The 17,955-nt window shown below is 49.1% G+C and overlaps 2 protein-coding genes across 2 annotated transcripts; one reads left to right on the forward strand and one right to left on the reverse strand.

Moving 5' to 3' along the window:
• Nucleotides 1–7,697: 7,697 nt before the first annotated feature.
• Nucleotides 7,698–10,347, reverse strand: LOC136519614 (uncharacterized). Its single transcript, XM_066513001.1, has 2 exons — nucleotides 10,040–10,347; nucleotides 7,698–8,631 (listed from the first exon to the last, which is right to left on the reverse strand). Exons 1-2 carry the CDS (start codon nucleotides 10,309–10,311, stop codon nucleotides 8,103–8,105), a joined length of 801 nt encoding a protein of 266 aa, XP_066369098.1. The 5' UTR covers nucleotides 10,312–10,347; the 3' UTR covers nucleotides 7,698–8,102.
• Nucleotides 10,348–12,169: 1,822 nt separating this feature from the next.
• On the forward strand, nucleotides 12,170–13,071 carry LOC136523468 (nuclear transcription factor Y subunit B-8-like). The gene is made up of 2 exons (XM_066517144.1): nucleotides 12,170–12,215; nucleotides 12,596–13,071. The coding sequence occupies exons 1-2, from the start codon at nucleotides 12,170–12,172 to the stop codon at nucleotides 13,069–13,071; spliced, it is 522 nt and encodes a 173-aa protein (XP_066373241.1).
• The last annotated feature ends 4,884 nt before the right edge of the window (nucleotides 13,072–17,955 follow it).

The following is a 17,955-nucleotide window of genomic DNA, read 5'->3' on the forward strand; positions in this document are numbered from 1 at the left end:
CCTCCTTAACCTTCGCGGCGGCGGCCGAGACGACTACACCGTCGCCTTGTTGTGTTGGTCGCCACGCTCGCGCCTGACGTGTACGACCTCCACCGGGTTCCATTCATGGACCGGGACGTGGTCGCACGCGAGGGTGTCCATGCCGGAGCCAGCAGACGATGGGGTACCCTTTGCTGATCCCTAACAGACCAGCACGCCTCCTGCGCCATGACACGAGCACCGCGATCGCCACAGGAGGCGAGCATGGCACCATGGGCTGGGTCGTCAACCTCTGGCGTGGCGTCCTGCTCTGCTACGTGCTCCGTGATGAAGCCCTCGGCCCGGGGCGCGTCCCTGCTGCTGCTGCCACTGGAGCTGGTGACGTGTAACAACGGGGATGGGGAGAGGCGCTAGGGTGCCCTGAGTCCGTTCGCGGCATCGCGAAGGACTCGGATGGAAGTGAAACTCCATGCCTCAAGCTATTAGCTCACTTGGAACTCGGCACGATTGAGCCCACTGGTATGGACGAGGAAATAGGGCTGCCCAGCTTCGTACTCCATGGCTGGGCTCTCACGACGTGGAGCAACACCAAGATGAGCGTGTCTTGGAAGGACTGGCGCCAGGACCACAGGGTCGAGTCCTCTGATATCGAAGTCGACAGCCAGCTCGCTTCACGGTTGCTGCACTCTGGATTGCTGTGCGAACCACAAGGCAGTTGTGCAGCAAATTATCAAAAAAAAGAGAGGCAGTTGTGCAGCTGCAGCAGCAGCCAAAGGAGCGCGGCCGCGAACCCTGTCGAACCTCTTGTCTCATCCAGTACCTGGCATTGGTGCAGCTGACCAAGATGTTGTTAGATGGCCACTGGCCAGGGTCAAGTTCCTGCATCCCAAGGCATGGGCTCTTGCTGTTGACATGAGGAATAGCGAAGCTGCTGCCTGCTGGTAGCAGCTGAGTTTGGTACTGTCAGGCAGCCTCGTGAAGCTGCCATATATTGTTGAACAATTGGTCAATTTACGACTTATATTAATTCATAAAAACGACTTAAACAATAGTAACAGTACCACTAACCATACTGTAACACCATCACTACTGCAGATAGTATTTGACAGTGCAGCAACCAAGTACGCTAAAAACGCTAACAGAATAGCATATGAACAATAGCGCACAGTGGGATTAGATTTATACCCTAGGGTGGGACTGCCGGTACCTGCGGACAGTGAGCCACCATCTTCTCCGTCGTTGGTGTTGGTGCGGCCACCAGTCCTCCTCGTGTCCACCATGTTGCAGAGGAGGTCGCGCCGGGAGACTCCTGCAGGTGCGGTGTCGGAACAGTGGCACGGGAAGCTCCGGCAGGTGCGGTGTCGGAGCAGTAGAACGAGACTCTCCCGTCAGGAAGCAGAAGCCCCCGAACAGGAAACTGCAGACGGAGCAGCAGTCACACCGGGAAGCCGGCGCTCCCCAAAAACTTGATTCCCCACCTACCCGTGCAGGTACGCTTGACGAGGGAAGTTCCGGAGGCCTGCTACCGAAGCTCCCTGTGCGCGCAGGGAACTCCGGTCGGAGATGCAGACGAACAGCTCAGCGCTCAGATGTTGCGGAGAGGAGGAAGAGGAAGAGTCGGGTCTCACTCTACCGGACAGGGGCGCCCCCCCCTTATAGCCGCGTAGTTCCCCATCTATCCGTTAGGCCCTGTCGGGGGAATGAACCTGGACAGGGTGGTTGGGCGTTGGGAGTTGGCTGCGGCGGCTAGGGTTTCGGTTGGGCCAAGCGACAAAACCAGACCAAACCAAGCCAGGCCAAGGCCCACGGCCACGGCCCGGCCCGGCCCGTCGCGCGCGCGCGGGCGGGCGGGCGGCGTGGCTCGGCTCGGCGGCGGCGGCGCGCGCGTGTGGCCTCCCGATTCTCCCTCTCAACTTGTCTATGTGAGAGTCCTAAGACTCACTATTTAAGTTGAGAACCTTTTTAGTGAATTTCCCATATGGTACTAATCACTTTTCTACTTAACAATAATTGTGGGCCTTTGAAGTTTATTTGATTAATTAGAATAAATAATGGGCCTAGCCCGAATTAATCTAACAATCCCCACCAAACTTCAGAAGTCCACAGTTAATGTCGTCAGTTCTGAGCTTGTTTGATATACCAGTGTTTCGATGGAGACTGTTAAGTTGAACATCCATCTAGAAAAGGAGTTTACACTCATTTACAACTGACCAATGGACTATGCCTTGAATTGACAGTTTTGTGCAAAGTGAGGCTCACTCGATTCCTTTACTGATACTAGGCTGCCTGTAGCATCCCCTCTGGTTGGAGCATATAAGTCATACTCCTGGCCTATTCATGAGTATCTAGAGATCACCCAAATCTCATAGATTGCGACTAGCAATCGAACTCACATAGGTGTGTTCCTTTAAGATGCCCTGTAGGCCGACATCTTTGCTTCTCATTAAGCCACTCGGATCACATTGAGGTATTTACCAACCTGCCATACAGATAGGAAGAGAAGTGCATTACTCAAGAGATTGACCTTTATTAAAAAGGGTCTCTTCCCTCAGTCTACCCATAGCTTGTTTCACCATCCTAATTCACGGGATCTCCGATCACATAGGACAGGTTGCCACCACGATAGAACTTCATGTGGGTCTCAGTCCCACCTCACTCGATGCACTATCTATCACATTACGCGATAGTCCCTTAGTAAATTGATCTGCCAGATTTTTAGACGTATGGACATAGTCCAATGCTATTACTCCGGAGTTTCTCAATTTTTTGACAGATTTTAACCGCCGCTTTACATGCCTAGTGGTCTTCATGTTGTCCTTTGAACTGTTTATCTTGATAATTACTGTTTGGTTATCACAGTTCATAGAAATTGCGGGCACAGGTTTTTCAACCACCGGCAAATCCATAAGGAGCTCACGGAGCCATTCAGCCTCAACAGTAGCGGTATCAAGTGCTGCAAGTTCTGCTTCCATTGTTGACCTCGTTAAGATGGTCTGCTTGCAAGACTTCCAGGAAACAGCGCCACCTCTAAGTGTGAATGTATATCCACTTGTGGCTTTTAACTCATCAGCATCAGATATCCAATTTGCATCACAATAGCCCTCGAGTACCTTCGGGTACCCAATATAGTGAATGCCAAAGCTCGACGTTCCCTTTAGATAGCGCAATACTCTTTCAAGAGCACGCCAGTGATCATCTCCCGGATTTGAAACAAACCGGCTTAACTTGCTCACAGCAAATGAGATGTCAGGCCTCGTTGCACTAGCCAAGTACATTAGTGAGCCGATGATTTGGGAGTATCTCAACTGATCCCTCATTATTCTTCGGTTCTTTCTCAGGATCACGCTTGGATCATAGGGAGTGGACACAGGCTTGCAGTCACTATAACCAAAGCGACTCAGTACCTTTTCCATATAGTGAGTTTGTACAAGTGTTACCCCACCATTTTCTCCCCTTAGTAGTTTGATGTTTAGTATCACATCAGCCACTCCCAAATCCTTCATGTCAAAGCTCTTTGACAGAAAGTCCTTGACTTCCTCAATCACATTGAGGCTTGTCCCAAAGATTAGTATGTCATCCACATACAAGCACAGGATTACTCATTCTCCCCCACCATAGTGGTAGTACACACATTTGTCGGCTTCATTCGCAACAAAACCAGCAGATGTCATAGTTTTATCAAACTTTTTATGCCATTGCTTAGGTGCTTGTTTTAGGCCATACAAAGACTTCAATAATTTACACACCTTTCCTTCTTGACCTTCTACTACGAAACCATCGGGCTGATCCATGTAGATCTCCTCATCTAGCTCTCTATTTAGGAAAGCCGTCTTAACATCCATCTGATGAATGAAAAGACCATGAGACGCAGTCAGGGCAAGCAGTACTCGGATTGTGGTCAATCGGGCCACTGGTGAATAAGTATCAAAGAAGTCCTCGCCTTCTTTCTGGGTATAACCCTTAGCCACAAGCCTTGCCTTGTACTTTTCAATCGTACCATCAGGCCTGAGCTTTTTCTTAAACACCCATTTACATCCTACAGGCTTGCACCCATAAGGACGATCAACAATCTCCCAAGTTCCATTGGTCATAATTGAATCCATCTCACTTCGCACTGCTTCCTTCCAGTAGTCAGCGTCGGGAGAGGAATATGCCTCAACAATGGTGCTTGGAGTGTCATCCATGAGGTATATAGTGAAATCATCACCAAAAGACTTTACAGTCCTCTGTCTCTTACTCTTTCGAGTAGCTCCACTATTATCCTCCTCAGAATTCTCAACACATGTTTGTTCAAGATGTTCTGTTGGCGCTACGGGGGAATCAACAGGTTTTTGACTAGATGTGCTAGGTTCATTTCCTCTCATAGGAAATTCATTCTCAAAGAATATAGCATCTCTGGACTCAATCACTGCACCAACACGCATGTCAGGTACTCTAGAGCTTATAACTAGGAATCTATAGCCGGCGCTGTGTAAAGCGTAACCGAGGAACACACAATCTACAGTTTTTGGTCCAAGTTTGCGCTTTTTGACGATTGGCACATTCACCTTGGCCAAGCATCCCCAAGTGCGTAGGTATGAGAGAGTCAACCTTTTCTTTTCCCATTCCTTGAATGGTGTTACTTCTTTATTCTTTGTAGAAACTCTATTCAGGACATGACATGCTGTCAATATAGCCTCACCCCACCATTCGTTGGAAAGTCCCACAGTGTCTAACATGGCGTTAACCAAATCAGTTAGAGTGCAATTCTTTCGTTCGGCAATCCCATTGGATTGGGGGGAGTATGGAGGTGTCCTCTCATGAATAATTCCATGTTCCTCGCAGAATGAATCAAACTCATGTGAAAAGTATTCTCCCCCACGATCAGACCTCAACCGTTTGATTTTTCTTTCCAATTGGTTCTCTACTTCAGCTTTATAGATTTTAAAATAATGCATTGCTTCATCCTTTGTTTTTAGCAAGTACACATAGCAAAATCTAGTGCTATCATCAATAAGAGTCATGAAATATTTCTTTCCTCCTTTGGTCAATACACCATTCATCTCGCACAGATCAGAATGAATGAGATCTAGCGGTGCCAAATTTCTCGCCTCTTTCACAGCCTTGTGAGGCTTGCGAGGTTGCTTCGCTTGAACACAAGCATGACACTTAGACCCTTTGACCAGATCGATTTTAGGGATTAATTTTAAACTAGCTAAGCGCGTCATACAACCAACATTGATGTGACAGAGTCGGGAATGCCAAACATTAGACTCATCATCATTTCTCACATGGTTCATAATTTTATCACAAGAATCCATCAAAGAGAAGCGGAACAAGCCTCCGCTTTCATAGCCTTTTCCAACAAAGGTTCCATACTTGGATACAACACATTTATTGGATTCAAATACAAGTCTAAAGCCATCTCTACACAATAGAGATCCACTAACGAGATTCTTCTTGATGGAGGGGACATGCTGCACGTTCTTTAGCTGCACGATCTTTCCCGAAGTAAACTTCATATTGATCGTACCAACACCAAGTACAGCAGCATGCGTACCGTTTCCCATCAGCAAGGAGCAACCTCTTTGTTCCTGATAAGAAGAAAACAAAGAAACATCAGAACAAACATAAATGTTAGCACCCGTGTCAACCCACCACTCAGGCGAGAGACAAACTGAAAAAACTGTAGGTAGATGATTACCGTACCCAGATCCTCCAGATTCGCTAACAACCATGTTTGCGGACTTCTTCTGCTTGTCCTTGCGGTCAGGGCACTCTTTTGCCCAATGGTCAGATGCACCGCAGACAAAGCAAAGGCCCTTTTCTTTTTCCTTGCCCTTCTTCTTAAAAGTTGCAGCTTTAGGCTTGACTGCAGGCTTGTTTTTCTTCTTCCTCTGTGCGGCATGAAAGTTCTTCTTTTGCACCAGATTGGCGCTAGAACCTTCCTCATGCGCTTTCTTGCCATGAGTGTCCTTTGCCTTAGCATTCTCCTCCACACCAAGAGTAGCAATGAGATCAGTCACACTGAACACTTGCCTCCTATGCTTTAGAGTAGTGGCAAAGCTCGACCAAGTAGGTGGCAGCTTAGCGATGATACCGCCGGCCACAAACTTGTCAGGCAACTCACACTCATTGTTCTGGAGTTCCTTTGCCAGCATCTGTATCTCATGAGCCTGCTCTACTACAGATCGGTCATCGACCATCTTGTAGTCATAGAACTTCTCCATGATGTACAGCTCAGTGCTAGCATCGGCAACACCGAACTTGGCCTCAAGTGCATCCCACATGTCCTTGCCAGTGTCCATATCCATGTACACTTGCACCATGCTTTCAGCTAATATGCTGATGAGAGCCCCCTTGAACAAGTTATCTGCCTCATTGAACTTAATCTCCTCCTCGTGAGAGAAAGGAGGTTCAATGCGCTTTCCCTTGATCACGTGCTCACAACGCATACTAGTGAACCACAGCTTGGAACGGACACGCCACACTTTATAGTTGGATCCATCATCTTTCAATAGTGGTGGTTTTAGTGACGCAGCAAAACTAGCAGTCGAAAAAGACCTATCAAGTTTTTGGATTGTTGAACAATTGGTCAATTTACGACTTATATTAATCCATAAAAACGACTTAAACAATAGTAACAGTACCACTAACCATACTGTAACACCATCACTACTGCAGATAGTATTTGACAGTGCAGCAACCAAGTACGCTAAAAACGCTAACAGAATAGCATATGAACAATAGCGCACAGTGGGATTAGATTTATACCCTAGGGTGGGACTGCCGGTACCCGCGGACAGTGAGCCACCATCTTCTCCGTCGTTGGTGTTGGTGCGGCCACCAGTCCTCCTCGTGTCCACCATGTTGCAGAGGAGCACAGTGGGATTAGATTTATACCCTAGGGTGGGACTGCCGGTACCCGCGGACAGTGAGCCATCATCTTCTCCGTCGTTGGTGTTGGTGCGGCCACCAGTCCTCCTCGTGTCCACCATGTTGCAGAGGAGGTCGCGCCGGGAGACTCCTGCAGGTGCGGTGTCGGAGCAGTGGCACAGGAAGCTCCTGCAGGTGCGGTGTCGGAGCAGTAGAACGAATGTTGCAGAGGAGGTCGCGCCGGGAGACTCCTGCAGGTGCGGTGTCGGAGCAGTAGAACGAGACTCTCCCGTCAGGAAGCAGAAGCCCCCGAATAGGAAACTGCAGACGGGGCAGCAGTCGCACCGGGAAGCCAGCGCTCCCCAAAAACTTGATTTCCCGCCTACCCGTGCAGGTACGCTTGACGGGGGAAGTTCCGGAGGCCTGCTACCGAAGCTCCCTGTGCGCGCAGGGAACTCCGATCGGAGATGTAGACGAACAGCTCAGCGCTCAGATGTTGCGGAGAGGAGGAAGAGGAAGAGTCGGGTCTCACTCTGCCGGACAGGGGCGTGGGCCAGGCCCGGCTCGGCCCGGCCCGGCGCGTCGCGCGCGCGGGTGGGCGGCTCGGCTCGGTGGCGGCGGCGCGCGCGTGTGGCCTCCCGATTCTCCCTCTCAACTTGTCTATGTGAGAGTCCTAAGACTCACTATTTAAGTTGAGAACCTTTTTAGTGAATTTCCCATATGGTACTAATCACTTTTCCACTTAACAATAATTGTGGGCCTTTGAAGTTTATTTGATTAATTAGAATAAATAATGGGCCTAGCCCGAATTAATCTAACATATATTTCCCTAGTAATACCATCTCCAGTTACACCAACCCGGAAACTCCTGCAGGTGGTAGTCAACGCAAACATGTTCATCAAAGTGAAGCCTGAAGAACAAGCTAGGTTGAACAATGTGTGGAGCTAGCTCACACTTGCTTCTGGTCTCCACAGTGCTCTGGTCTCACTTGCTACTACTTTGCTAGGTTTGCATATGCTTCAATGTTCCAGATCTTCACATTGTTCTGTTTTCATGATCTCTATTCTCTGGCTTGTGACATATGTACCGGGTTATTTTCTGTTTGTTCCAAGTCAGAACCACTATGTATGGTCATAATTATGTTTCCCATATAAGTAAATTACACGCCCCAAATACAACAGGTTCTCGACTTATTTCGTACACGTCTTTTTCAGATTGAAACATGAAACGAAAGCAAGAGAGTGAGATGCCACCAGCCAGAAGCGAACTAAGGAGACAGCATAGTTGACTGCCCTCTTCCTGGTGTCCGTGCCACCAGTCGGCTATCGCGGCGGCGCAGCTCCGACTTGGACCGGCCGACGTCCAGCGGCGGGGGCGCCCGTGTGCCGTCGACGTCCTGCTGGTTCGGCACGGGCGGGGTGCCGTCGTCGTCATCCCGGGTCGCGGCGCGCGCGGGCACGGACGGGCGGCGCCGGACGGCCACGGCGGCAGAGAGGCCCCATAGCTTGCGTACGAGCGGCACCGCGCATAGCTTCTGTACGACCTGCACCGCGTAGACGACGTAGATGACGAAGAGCACAAGCGCGGTGAGACACAGGGCGAACAAGTTGGTCTGGTTCTTGAGCGTGCTCCCCGCCCAGTAGGCGGCCATTAGCCCGATCATGTCGAGCACCACGATGATCTCCAGCACCGTCACCTTGGCCAAAGAGCTGTAGAAGGACCTGTTCATCAGCAGGATGATGATCGCCAGCGACGTCAAGAACGCCGTCGTGTTGGAGTAGAAGAACACCTTGTACCTGCAGTACTAAGAGATGAAATTAAATATTCGCTGTATGATAATTGGAGAGTATCGATCGACAGCCTAACGAACTCAGGGACGCTAAATAAGACATCTACTCCATTTTTTTGGTGTTAGATAAAAAAAAGGTTAATCCAAAAGGCCCTAACTCAAGTCTCAATAGTGCGTATGGAGCTCCATACTTTTTATTCGGTACTTTTTTTCTACACCAACTCACTCATGTGGTTACTTTTTTTGTCCCGACTCTCTCGGGTCGCCGCCCTATTCTCCTCTCCCGGGGATGGGCGCCGTCCCGTCCTCAGCTCGCTGGAGGCACTCGACCCTGTCGCGGCTTCCCTCCTCGTGTCATCTAGTGCTCTTCACCCTCCCGTGTCCTCTCCGGTGCTCCTTCCCCATCTCCCTCCTCTCACATGTCCCCATAACACAATCGATTGGAACACAGTGGATATGGCCGAATGACAAGCGGGTAACATATGCTAGTGTCTACTAAAATGGAATGAATTTGAGGGCCTCGTCCTTCTTGTGCCATCTTTGGTGCTCCTCCCTGCTCCCTAGCCCCTCCTCTCACGTGCCACCCATAACTCTATCGATTGAAACATGGTCGGATAACGAATTGGTCTCATATATGCTAGTTCTATTAGAGAGGATTTGAGGGCCCTAATTTGAGGGCTGTTGCTAGAGTAGGTTAATAAAAGACTTTTTAAGAGTAGGGAATCCCTTAGATCAAAAGTATAGGCCTTTGTTTGTTATGTTGGTTGTCCTAGTTCTTAGGCCGAGTCTAGTCTACCAAGTAGTTAGAGTCTAGTTTCTTTTTGCCTCCTTATAGCATGTCCAATAGTTTCTAAAAATCAGTTAATAAATCAGTGAGTTTTCCAAGTGGCTAAAAAAGTTGGGTTCCTCCAACAATTTTCAAAATTTCACTCATAAAGAGTCAACTTTGCATCAGGAATCTCGGATTATTTTGAAATCACACAACCACTTTTATACCTTCTTTCTCTTTTGTAAATTTTCATTGGGAACTATGTTCTTATCTTTATTCCTCTTCACGTCCTTCCACCTCCAGATTGGTTTACCAATACACGCATGTATATTTCTACGTGGTTGGATTGATTTTCTCAAGTGCGGAAAGATTGGGAGTTGAGATAAGGAGTTGTTGGAGAGCATTTTCTTAATCTTGCTAAAAAAAATCATGATCAGGAGTGGATTTTGGAAACTCTTAGAGATGCTCTTAGTTGGGTAGCTGGATTTGGCAGGACCTGGTTTCTTTACCTCTCTTTTTTTCGTCTAATATAATGTAACGGCAAAGCTCTTGTCATATTTTTTTTAAAAAATATGGTATGATTTAATAGCTCCTAGTGGAGTTGCTCTTAGAGTATACTTTATTTGTGATGGAGGAGACTAGTTACCGAAAGGAGTCGGTGGACTCATGAATCTCGTCGCTGCCCTTGATGTCCTGGGGCTCGGAGAAGCGACCGGGCGGGCTGAGTCCAGCCTGGTAAGTGGAGGAGGCGACCTGCACGGCGAGCACCATAATCCAGCCTCGCATCTCGCAGAACCACTTCTCCCTGCCCTCTTCCTTCTCCGTAGCAGCCGCGGAGCCGTCGACCGGGGGCGTGCCGTCCACGGCTTCCCCGCCGGCGGCCTCCTCGTTCGGTGAGGAAACCTCTTCTTCGGGCATGGTTGCTGGTTGGTCGTCGTCGGTCGAAGTGGGGGCGCGCGGCAGTTTGGAGCAGTCGAGCAGGCCTCGATCGAGCTATAATAACAGTTGACAACACGGATGCCACCGGGTCGTTATCACTTGGTCAACTCGACCGATCAATATCATAGTACAATAAGTGACACCTTGGATATTTTTCAGAACAGATTAGAACAAACGACGGAACGAAGCAGTCAAAACGCCCTGCTCCACTCACCGAATGTGTGCGTTTCAAAGCTGCTGTGTAATTGTGCGAGTGCGATGTCTATCAGGTAATTAATCCGTGGCTGTTATCACCTTTTTTTCTTTGACGGCGTATATACTCTATACAATGCAGCACACAACGTCATAGGGTTCTAGAGGCACGGAAGATATGAACGCGTCTTGTTGCGCACCTTAACATTTTTTTTCCTTAATAAGAACATTATTTTCTCTTAGCAGAATAAATTTGCTTTTTCTACTACAACAAAATAGTTATGTTTCTGGGACGAAAATATAGCTGATCAAAACAGAAAAGCATAGACAATTTTCTGCGAAGGGTGGCGACCGGCCGCGGCACTATGCTCGTGACGACCACCCACCGGCCTCTCAGCCCGTGCCCCACAGCGGCCCATCGAACTCGGATGGGGCCACGCAGGGTGCCGTGGGGGGGGGGGCACCGGTGGTAGTCGTCGACGCCAACGCCGGTAGCGCCAGAGTAAGACGGCGATTGAGGGACATCAACACAATGGTGCCTGCTAACTCCGACGCCACAATTGCTACTCTTGCTGCCGCACAGCGCCTCCCGAGCAAGATCCGCTGGTGTTGGCACTCTGGGCGAGCGCGGGGCATGTCGCATGGGCGAATGCCTCCCCGAGCCAGCCTGTGGGAGTGCCAGCGCTCGGGTGCCCGCCTACTCTAGCGGCCGCCTCTAGAAAGGTTAAAGCATCGTTGGTGGCCACCTGTGCGTGCTACCATGCTCTCTAGGAGAAGCAGCAGGTGTCGGCCCACAACACCGATCCTATAGGCTTTGGCGCGTGCTCTAGAGCTTCTTCAATGATGGCAGCTCCATAGACGACGGACTCGCTTCCGTTGTCACTTGCACAAAGACTGGCACAGGACACACCGCCACGTGAGGGGCAGCCCGGCTTGCGCAAAGGTTTTTTATTCGTTCAGTTCGAACCGAAATTGAGGAGTCGATTCCAGGAATCGATTTGGTCGGTTCGCTACCTCTAGTGTTAAAATCAAACCATACTCCATCTTCTCTCTCCTCCCGGTTCGATTCTAGGCACACTGAGCTGCTCTAAGAAGCTAGGTTTGAGGAATTTTATTGGATATAAAATTGTTCTTAAAAATGTATTTAAAGGGGATAAATAATACACGTAGCATCATAAGTTGCAAGATATGATGTTGTGAAGGTTGTAGTTTGGCCAAAATATTCTGTCTAATATTAATTTCCTTCTATTTCTTTTAGGATCCATCGCATTTAATACTTTTAAAATTTACTTCAACCACTTCTCGTCTTCTTTCATCTACCTACACGGTTAGTGACAAATGGCACCCATGCAAAATTATATATGGCTTATATGTATTTTTTTCTTCATTAAATGGATATCATATATGGTGATGACAAGTGGCACACATGCAAAAATCACATATGACGACTGTCATGTACAAATAAACCACAAGTGGCACACATGCAAAAATCATATATGACACATGTAAAATTTTTTCATAAGGTGACAAGTGTCACACATGCAAAAATCACATATGACACATGTAAATTTTCTTTCATCATTAGATGATTATAAATACGTGGACTTTGTTCATTGAGAATAACAAACATAAGATTACAAGAGCCATGAGCAAAGCTCAAGGAAATGATCAACACCATGACGATCCCGAAGGTGAGTTTTACTACACTGATCATGTTTCTTAGGAGGACAAGGGATATTGTCCCTAGTAGTTTGAGATTCTGTAAATAGTTCGTTGTCGATAGCTAGATTGGGCTACATAAAGCACTACCGACAAAGGAACCAGTTGGACCGATATGTCTTTTCCGTTGAAAAAGGATTTAAGAAGCCCGCAAGTGGTGCCAACGAAATAGCGAGGTGGAACTTATTAGGCCGTTAGTCATTTTCTTAACAATCGCTCAGAAAACACATAGCTAGATTGTTGATATTACATATGTTTCAATAAATAATTTTTTGGTACAATTTTAGTGGAGCTCTTCATACACTTGGTCAATATGATATTAGGCATATCTAATATTTTTTAATATCTGAAGGATCCAAACCACCAAAAGAGTACACCATCCCGAAAGGCACCATATACGCGTTATGGACCATGGACGAGTGCATATTGCAATTCTGCGTGGCCCTCACACGGGCGGCCATGCTGGAGTGCCATCGAGACCGGCGCCTGACTATCACCGCTGATGACCTAATCGCTGGCTTTGCGAGACTTGGATTAGTTGACTACGTGCAGCCCATGTCCGAGTTTCTACGTGAGAACATTAACCAGCAGGTTGTAGCACCGCTAGCACCTCCGGCACCAACCGTGGAGGAAGAGATGGCAGCGCCACCGCCACCACCGTCGCCGGATCTCACGCTGCAGTTGGGACTGCCATCCATACGTGATGTCACGGAGCTAGCGCCTCATACCGACGTGTATGCGTTGTGGCCTGGAGGAGCACAGGCGGCGGTGGGCACCTCGCTGGCGCCGGTGCCGCCACCTGCTGCTGCTGATGAAGACGATGAGTGAGAAGTGTGAATTGCCTGGCCTGCAAGTGGGAACTTTGAATAGGCTTGCTCTAATAAACCCATGGACTGATGGACTATGATGATGAGAATAAGTATTTGCTCTAATTAATTCAACTGTTAAGTGAACGAACAGTGCCCTTTATATGTTCTAGCGTTCTAATATTGTGTTTTAGAATAATGTTTCAGCCGGGCTTTGTAGGAGATTGCTAGTTGTTGAAATCAAAATTTCCTTTTGTATTGGAATATAATGTGCAACTAGTAGCAAGATATATCTTGTTCCTTATTGTTTACAGGTATCTAGTTTTAATACTGCTTGTGCAAGGTAGTCAAGTGATTGAAAGAGATTTACAATTCAACGAGCCACCAGAAATACGACATAGTACTCAACATATACGGTTCATATCTGTTAATGATTATAGTCGAGCTCGAGCTACCTGCATGCGATGATTATACAAGTGCACGACACGGATGCCACCGGGTTATTAATCACTTGATTTTATGGTCAACTCGACCGATGATATTAATTATAGTATAATAACAGTGACACCTTGGATTTTTTTTTCAGAACAGACAGAATAAACGATGGAAGCAATCAAAAGTCAAAACGCCCTGCTCCACTCACTGAATGTGTTTCAAAGCTATGCCCTTGTTTAGTTTCACCCTAACTTCCAAAAAGTTGCTACAGTACCTGTCACATCGAATGTTTGCGGCCCGTGCATGGAGCATTAAATGTAGACGAAAAGAAAAACTAATTGCACAGTTTGGTGGGAAATTGCGAGACGAACGTTTTGAGCCTAATTAGTCCATGTTTGAACACTATTTGTCAAATAAAAACGAACGTGCTACAGTAGCCCCAAAATCCAAATTCCTACAACTAAACACAGCCATATGTATTGTAATGTACTCTACTGTATGCAGTGACGTGACTTGCGATGTCTATCAGGTAATTAATCCGTGGCTGATTATCACCTATTTTTTTTGACGGAAGCGTCTATACTATACTATGTACAATGCAGCACATAACGGTCATGTTCGCTTATATTATAATCCGTATTTTTCGGCTTATCTTTTCAGCCAGTATTTTTCTCTCACAACAAATCAGCCGGAACAGTGTTTCAGCTTGTTTTTTCAGCGAAGCGAACGGGGCCGTCATAGCGTTCTAGAGGCATGGAAGATATGAACACGTCTTGTTGCGCACCTTAACATTTTTCCTTAATATAAGAACGCCATTTTCTCTTAGCAGAGTAAATTTTCTTTTGTACTACAACATGATAGTTATGTTTCTGTGACGAAAATATAGCTGATCAAAACAGAAAAGCATAGACAACCTGCAAATGTCAATAATATAAAATTTTAGTAAGTAGTAATTGAGTGAATAATGTAAAATAACCCTTGTGCAGCACTTGAAGAGATGGAGAGAAACGAAGCCAAACGGGCAGGACAGGAAACACACAACAAGAGCGGAAGATTTTGGGCTTGTCTGACTGGACTAATGGGCTTCATTGTTCGATCCTTAACTTGTTCGCATCTCAATGAACCAGTTCTCCCAGCCCTGATAGGCAAGGTCAGCCCGACAACCAAGCCAGCCCAAGGCAAACTGAAAGTCTGAAAACAAGTTCAACAAACAGTATATGCCTGAACGGCTGAACATGGAGCGAGGACCATTAGAGTGAGCTGTCTAATGCTGGGCACAACGACCGTCAAATAAAGTCTTGCTATCCTAGCTTCAATTTTGCCAGTGCTTGGTACATCCAGTCTGATTCTTCTTATTCAAAACATTTCTCACTTAATGTTTAGTGATACATGGATGTTTCTTTTTGAAACGAATCAGGCAGGAGAGCTGCCGATTATATTAAAAAGAAGATAAGCCCAAAATGGGCACAACGAAATAACAATGGCCAACAACCACGTCGCAAAACAAACTCAACAAAAGAAAAAGAAAAATAACTCTAGCCGGTCGGATTGGGACATCGACACGAGCCACACTCAACAACTGCCAGTTGGATTGAGACATCAACACGGGCACACCAACTCCACTCAACTCCAATCAGTTCCCCACGCCGCACCCCCACAAATCAAGAGTAGAGCCGACAAGTAGCCCTCACCACAAGCGCCATCGTTACCGACGATGTCCCACGCCAACCAGTCGCTGCCATGCAGAACTAGCCGCCGCAGTCCGCTGCAAGCCGTGTAGCTACCACGACTCCCCCACCATGCCATCATCTTCTTCAGGTCACGCACACACGATCGTCGATCTCCCAACCACGGCCATGCGTTGGCAGAAGTCAGAAGAGAAGCCCACCGCACCACACCGAAGAGGCCACCGCCATGCAGGACCCCTCGCCGAAGCACCGCTGCTGCACCTTACACACCAAACGATCGAAACCCCGCACCGGATCCTAGGTCTCCAAGGCAACTCTAGCGTGGGGGCCTCGCCACATCCACCGCCGCACACCACTCCTCGGACACACCACCTTAAAGCGCACGGGGGCCTCGCCACTCCCGCCGCTGGACTCTTCGAGGATCCGGGCTTGCTTCGCCATCGGGGTGACTTGGTACCACCGAGCCGCTCCATTAACTTCACCTTCGTCTAGCCGCCACCAGAATCTCAGCTGCACCACGTGCACGGACACAAAGCTTCCAGAGACACAGCTCACCACCTTGGCCTTCACCTCACCCGATCGGATTGGGACATCGACACGAGGCTCAACGGAAAAACCTCCGCTCGGTCGGATTGGGTCATCGACACGAGCCTCCACTTTGCTGACATCACCGCGCCGCGCTGTCCACTCGCCACCACCGTACGAACACCTCCACGGCCCCCTTGCTGTCTTCCTCGCGCCGCGCCGAGCCAGAGCCTCTTGGCCTTCAAGAAGTAGCCAGGTTCCTCCAGCCACGCCACCATGGCGCCACTGGTGCCCCTGGTTGGCTACTGCCAGCCACACCACCATGGCGTCACTGGCACGCATCCAAGCAAGCCGCTGTCGACCACGCCACCACGGCACAGCCAACGCACCTCTGCAGTCGGCCGGAGAGGGAAAACACCATGACAACACCTCCAAGGAGGAAGACGACGCCCGAAGGCGTCGCCGTCGTCTTGTCGGCAGATCCGACATGGCTTTCGCCGGTGCTCGCCCACATCCAGCACAATCAAAGCAGGGAGCCTTGAAGTCACGCCACCCCTGCCCTCCACCGCCGCCCGCACCGGCGAGTTCCGGCCGGATCCGCATGGACGGCAGCAGCTGCAGGATCTGGAGGAAGGGGAGCTGGAGCAGCCTCGCCGCCACGCCCGTGCAGGCGCACGGGCCCCTACCGCAGCCACAGCTGCGCCCGCATCGATGCCCTGGCCTTCGTCGCCGCCGTAGCCGCGCCGCCATAGATCCACGGCGGTCCATATCCGCGCAGAGCTCGGCCCGCGGATGCCGGAACCACCGGAGGACGGAGGCGGCACCCCGCCATAGTCACCCGTGCAGGCCATCGGTGGCGCGCTCCGACGGCGGCGAGGGGAAGGGGGTGGGGAGGGGGAGGCCCGGCGGTGGGGGGCGAGGGGCTCCGCCCGAGCCGCCCAGGCACCGACTCGCCATATCCGCCCCCTGCCTCGCCGGATCCGGGCGACAAGGCCGCGGATCTGCGCTCCGGCGGCCAAGAGGAAGCCACCGTCACCGCCATTCGCCGGCGGCCATCGCCCCATGGCTGCCATCCTCAGAGAAAGAGAGAGGAGGAGGAGGAGAAAGGCCCGGCCGCCGCCATCCTAGCAGCTGCACGGGCATCCGGCAGCCTGCTCCGGCGGCGGCGAGGGCGAGAGGCCGGGGAGGGCGGTCCCTGCGGCTGGGGATGGGAGGCGCCGCCCGAGTCACTCGGGAGAGCGACGCGGGGGCCTTGGCTGTTGATTTGACAATAGCCCATGGATGTTTCATTCCTTGAGATATGTGTTGCCCGTGGCTTGGCAAAATTTTGATCTACTTTGTCTTTTGTTCCTGGAATTGGCCGCTTCTAAGCCTTACATTGATATACAACATGCTGAAAAATAGGAAAGGCTGGATCATTGATGTCTTCATGTGCAAGCATTGAACTGCATTTGCATGCATTCTTGAATTAATGCTTGATGCCCTTTTCAGATCTTGAGGTGTCTCTTCAGTCTTGAAGCAGTGTCTCTTCAGTCTTGAAGCAACAGAACTGTGAAAGTATTTGTGCTTTTTTTTTCCTTTTTTTGTGATTGTGCCTTAGCACGTTTTTCATTAAGACAAAGATAATTACAACGACACAACTACCAAACTATGAGAGAATCCTCGTAGCGCTAAGTTACAATGCACCACCAAGAAGGTGGCAAGCAAACCAACAAACGGACCCAATACAACAAGAAAAAGAAAAGGCGGTAAGAAGAAAAGGACCCTCCGCCTCAAACCTAACCGACTGAGCTTGCAGTAGAAAAATTACATCAGCGCAAGGTACTTTTTTTTGAAGCCGTGGTGGCAAAGCATCCACCGAGAGTAGACGAGACAGGCACCAGGAAGCAGGGTGGCAAAGCACCCGCCAAAGACGACACGGAGCGGTAAAGTATCCACAAGGGACGAAAGCAGCGACAAAGTATCTACAAGAAAGTGGGCCATCATGTATCCTTGGCCTATATTAGTTTGGATTTTGGTGTTTGATGATCAACATGACCATTTGGACTAACATCATTTGCTAGTGTTTTTGGATATAGTTCAAAGGGTGCAAAAGTGGCTTGGACTTAGGCAAGTGGTGATCCGAATGATCAACACCTCAAGCAAGACATCAGAAGCAATGTTGAAGACCTAAAAGACCAGGAAAAGTCCAAGACACAAAGATGGAACCAAGCCGAACACGGAGATTTCAAAGAATCAAATTCAACAGAAAGCATCAG

The sequence above is a fragment of the Miscanthus floridulus genome, chromosome 18, assembly GCF_019320115.1.
Source record: "Miscanthus floridulus cultivar M001 chromosome 18, ASM1932011v1, whole genome shotgun sequence".
Classification (NCBI taxonomy): Eukaryota; Viridiplantae; Streptophyta; class Magnoliopsida; order Poales; family Poaceae; genus Miscanthus; species Miscanthus floridulus.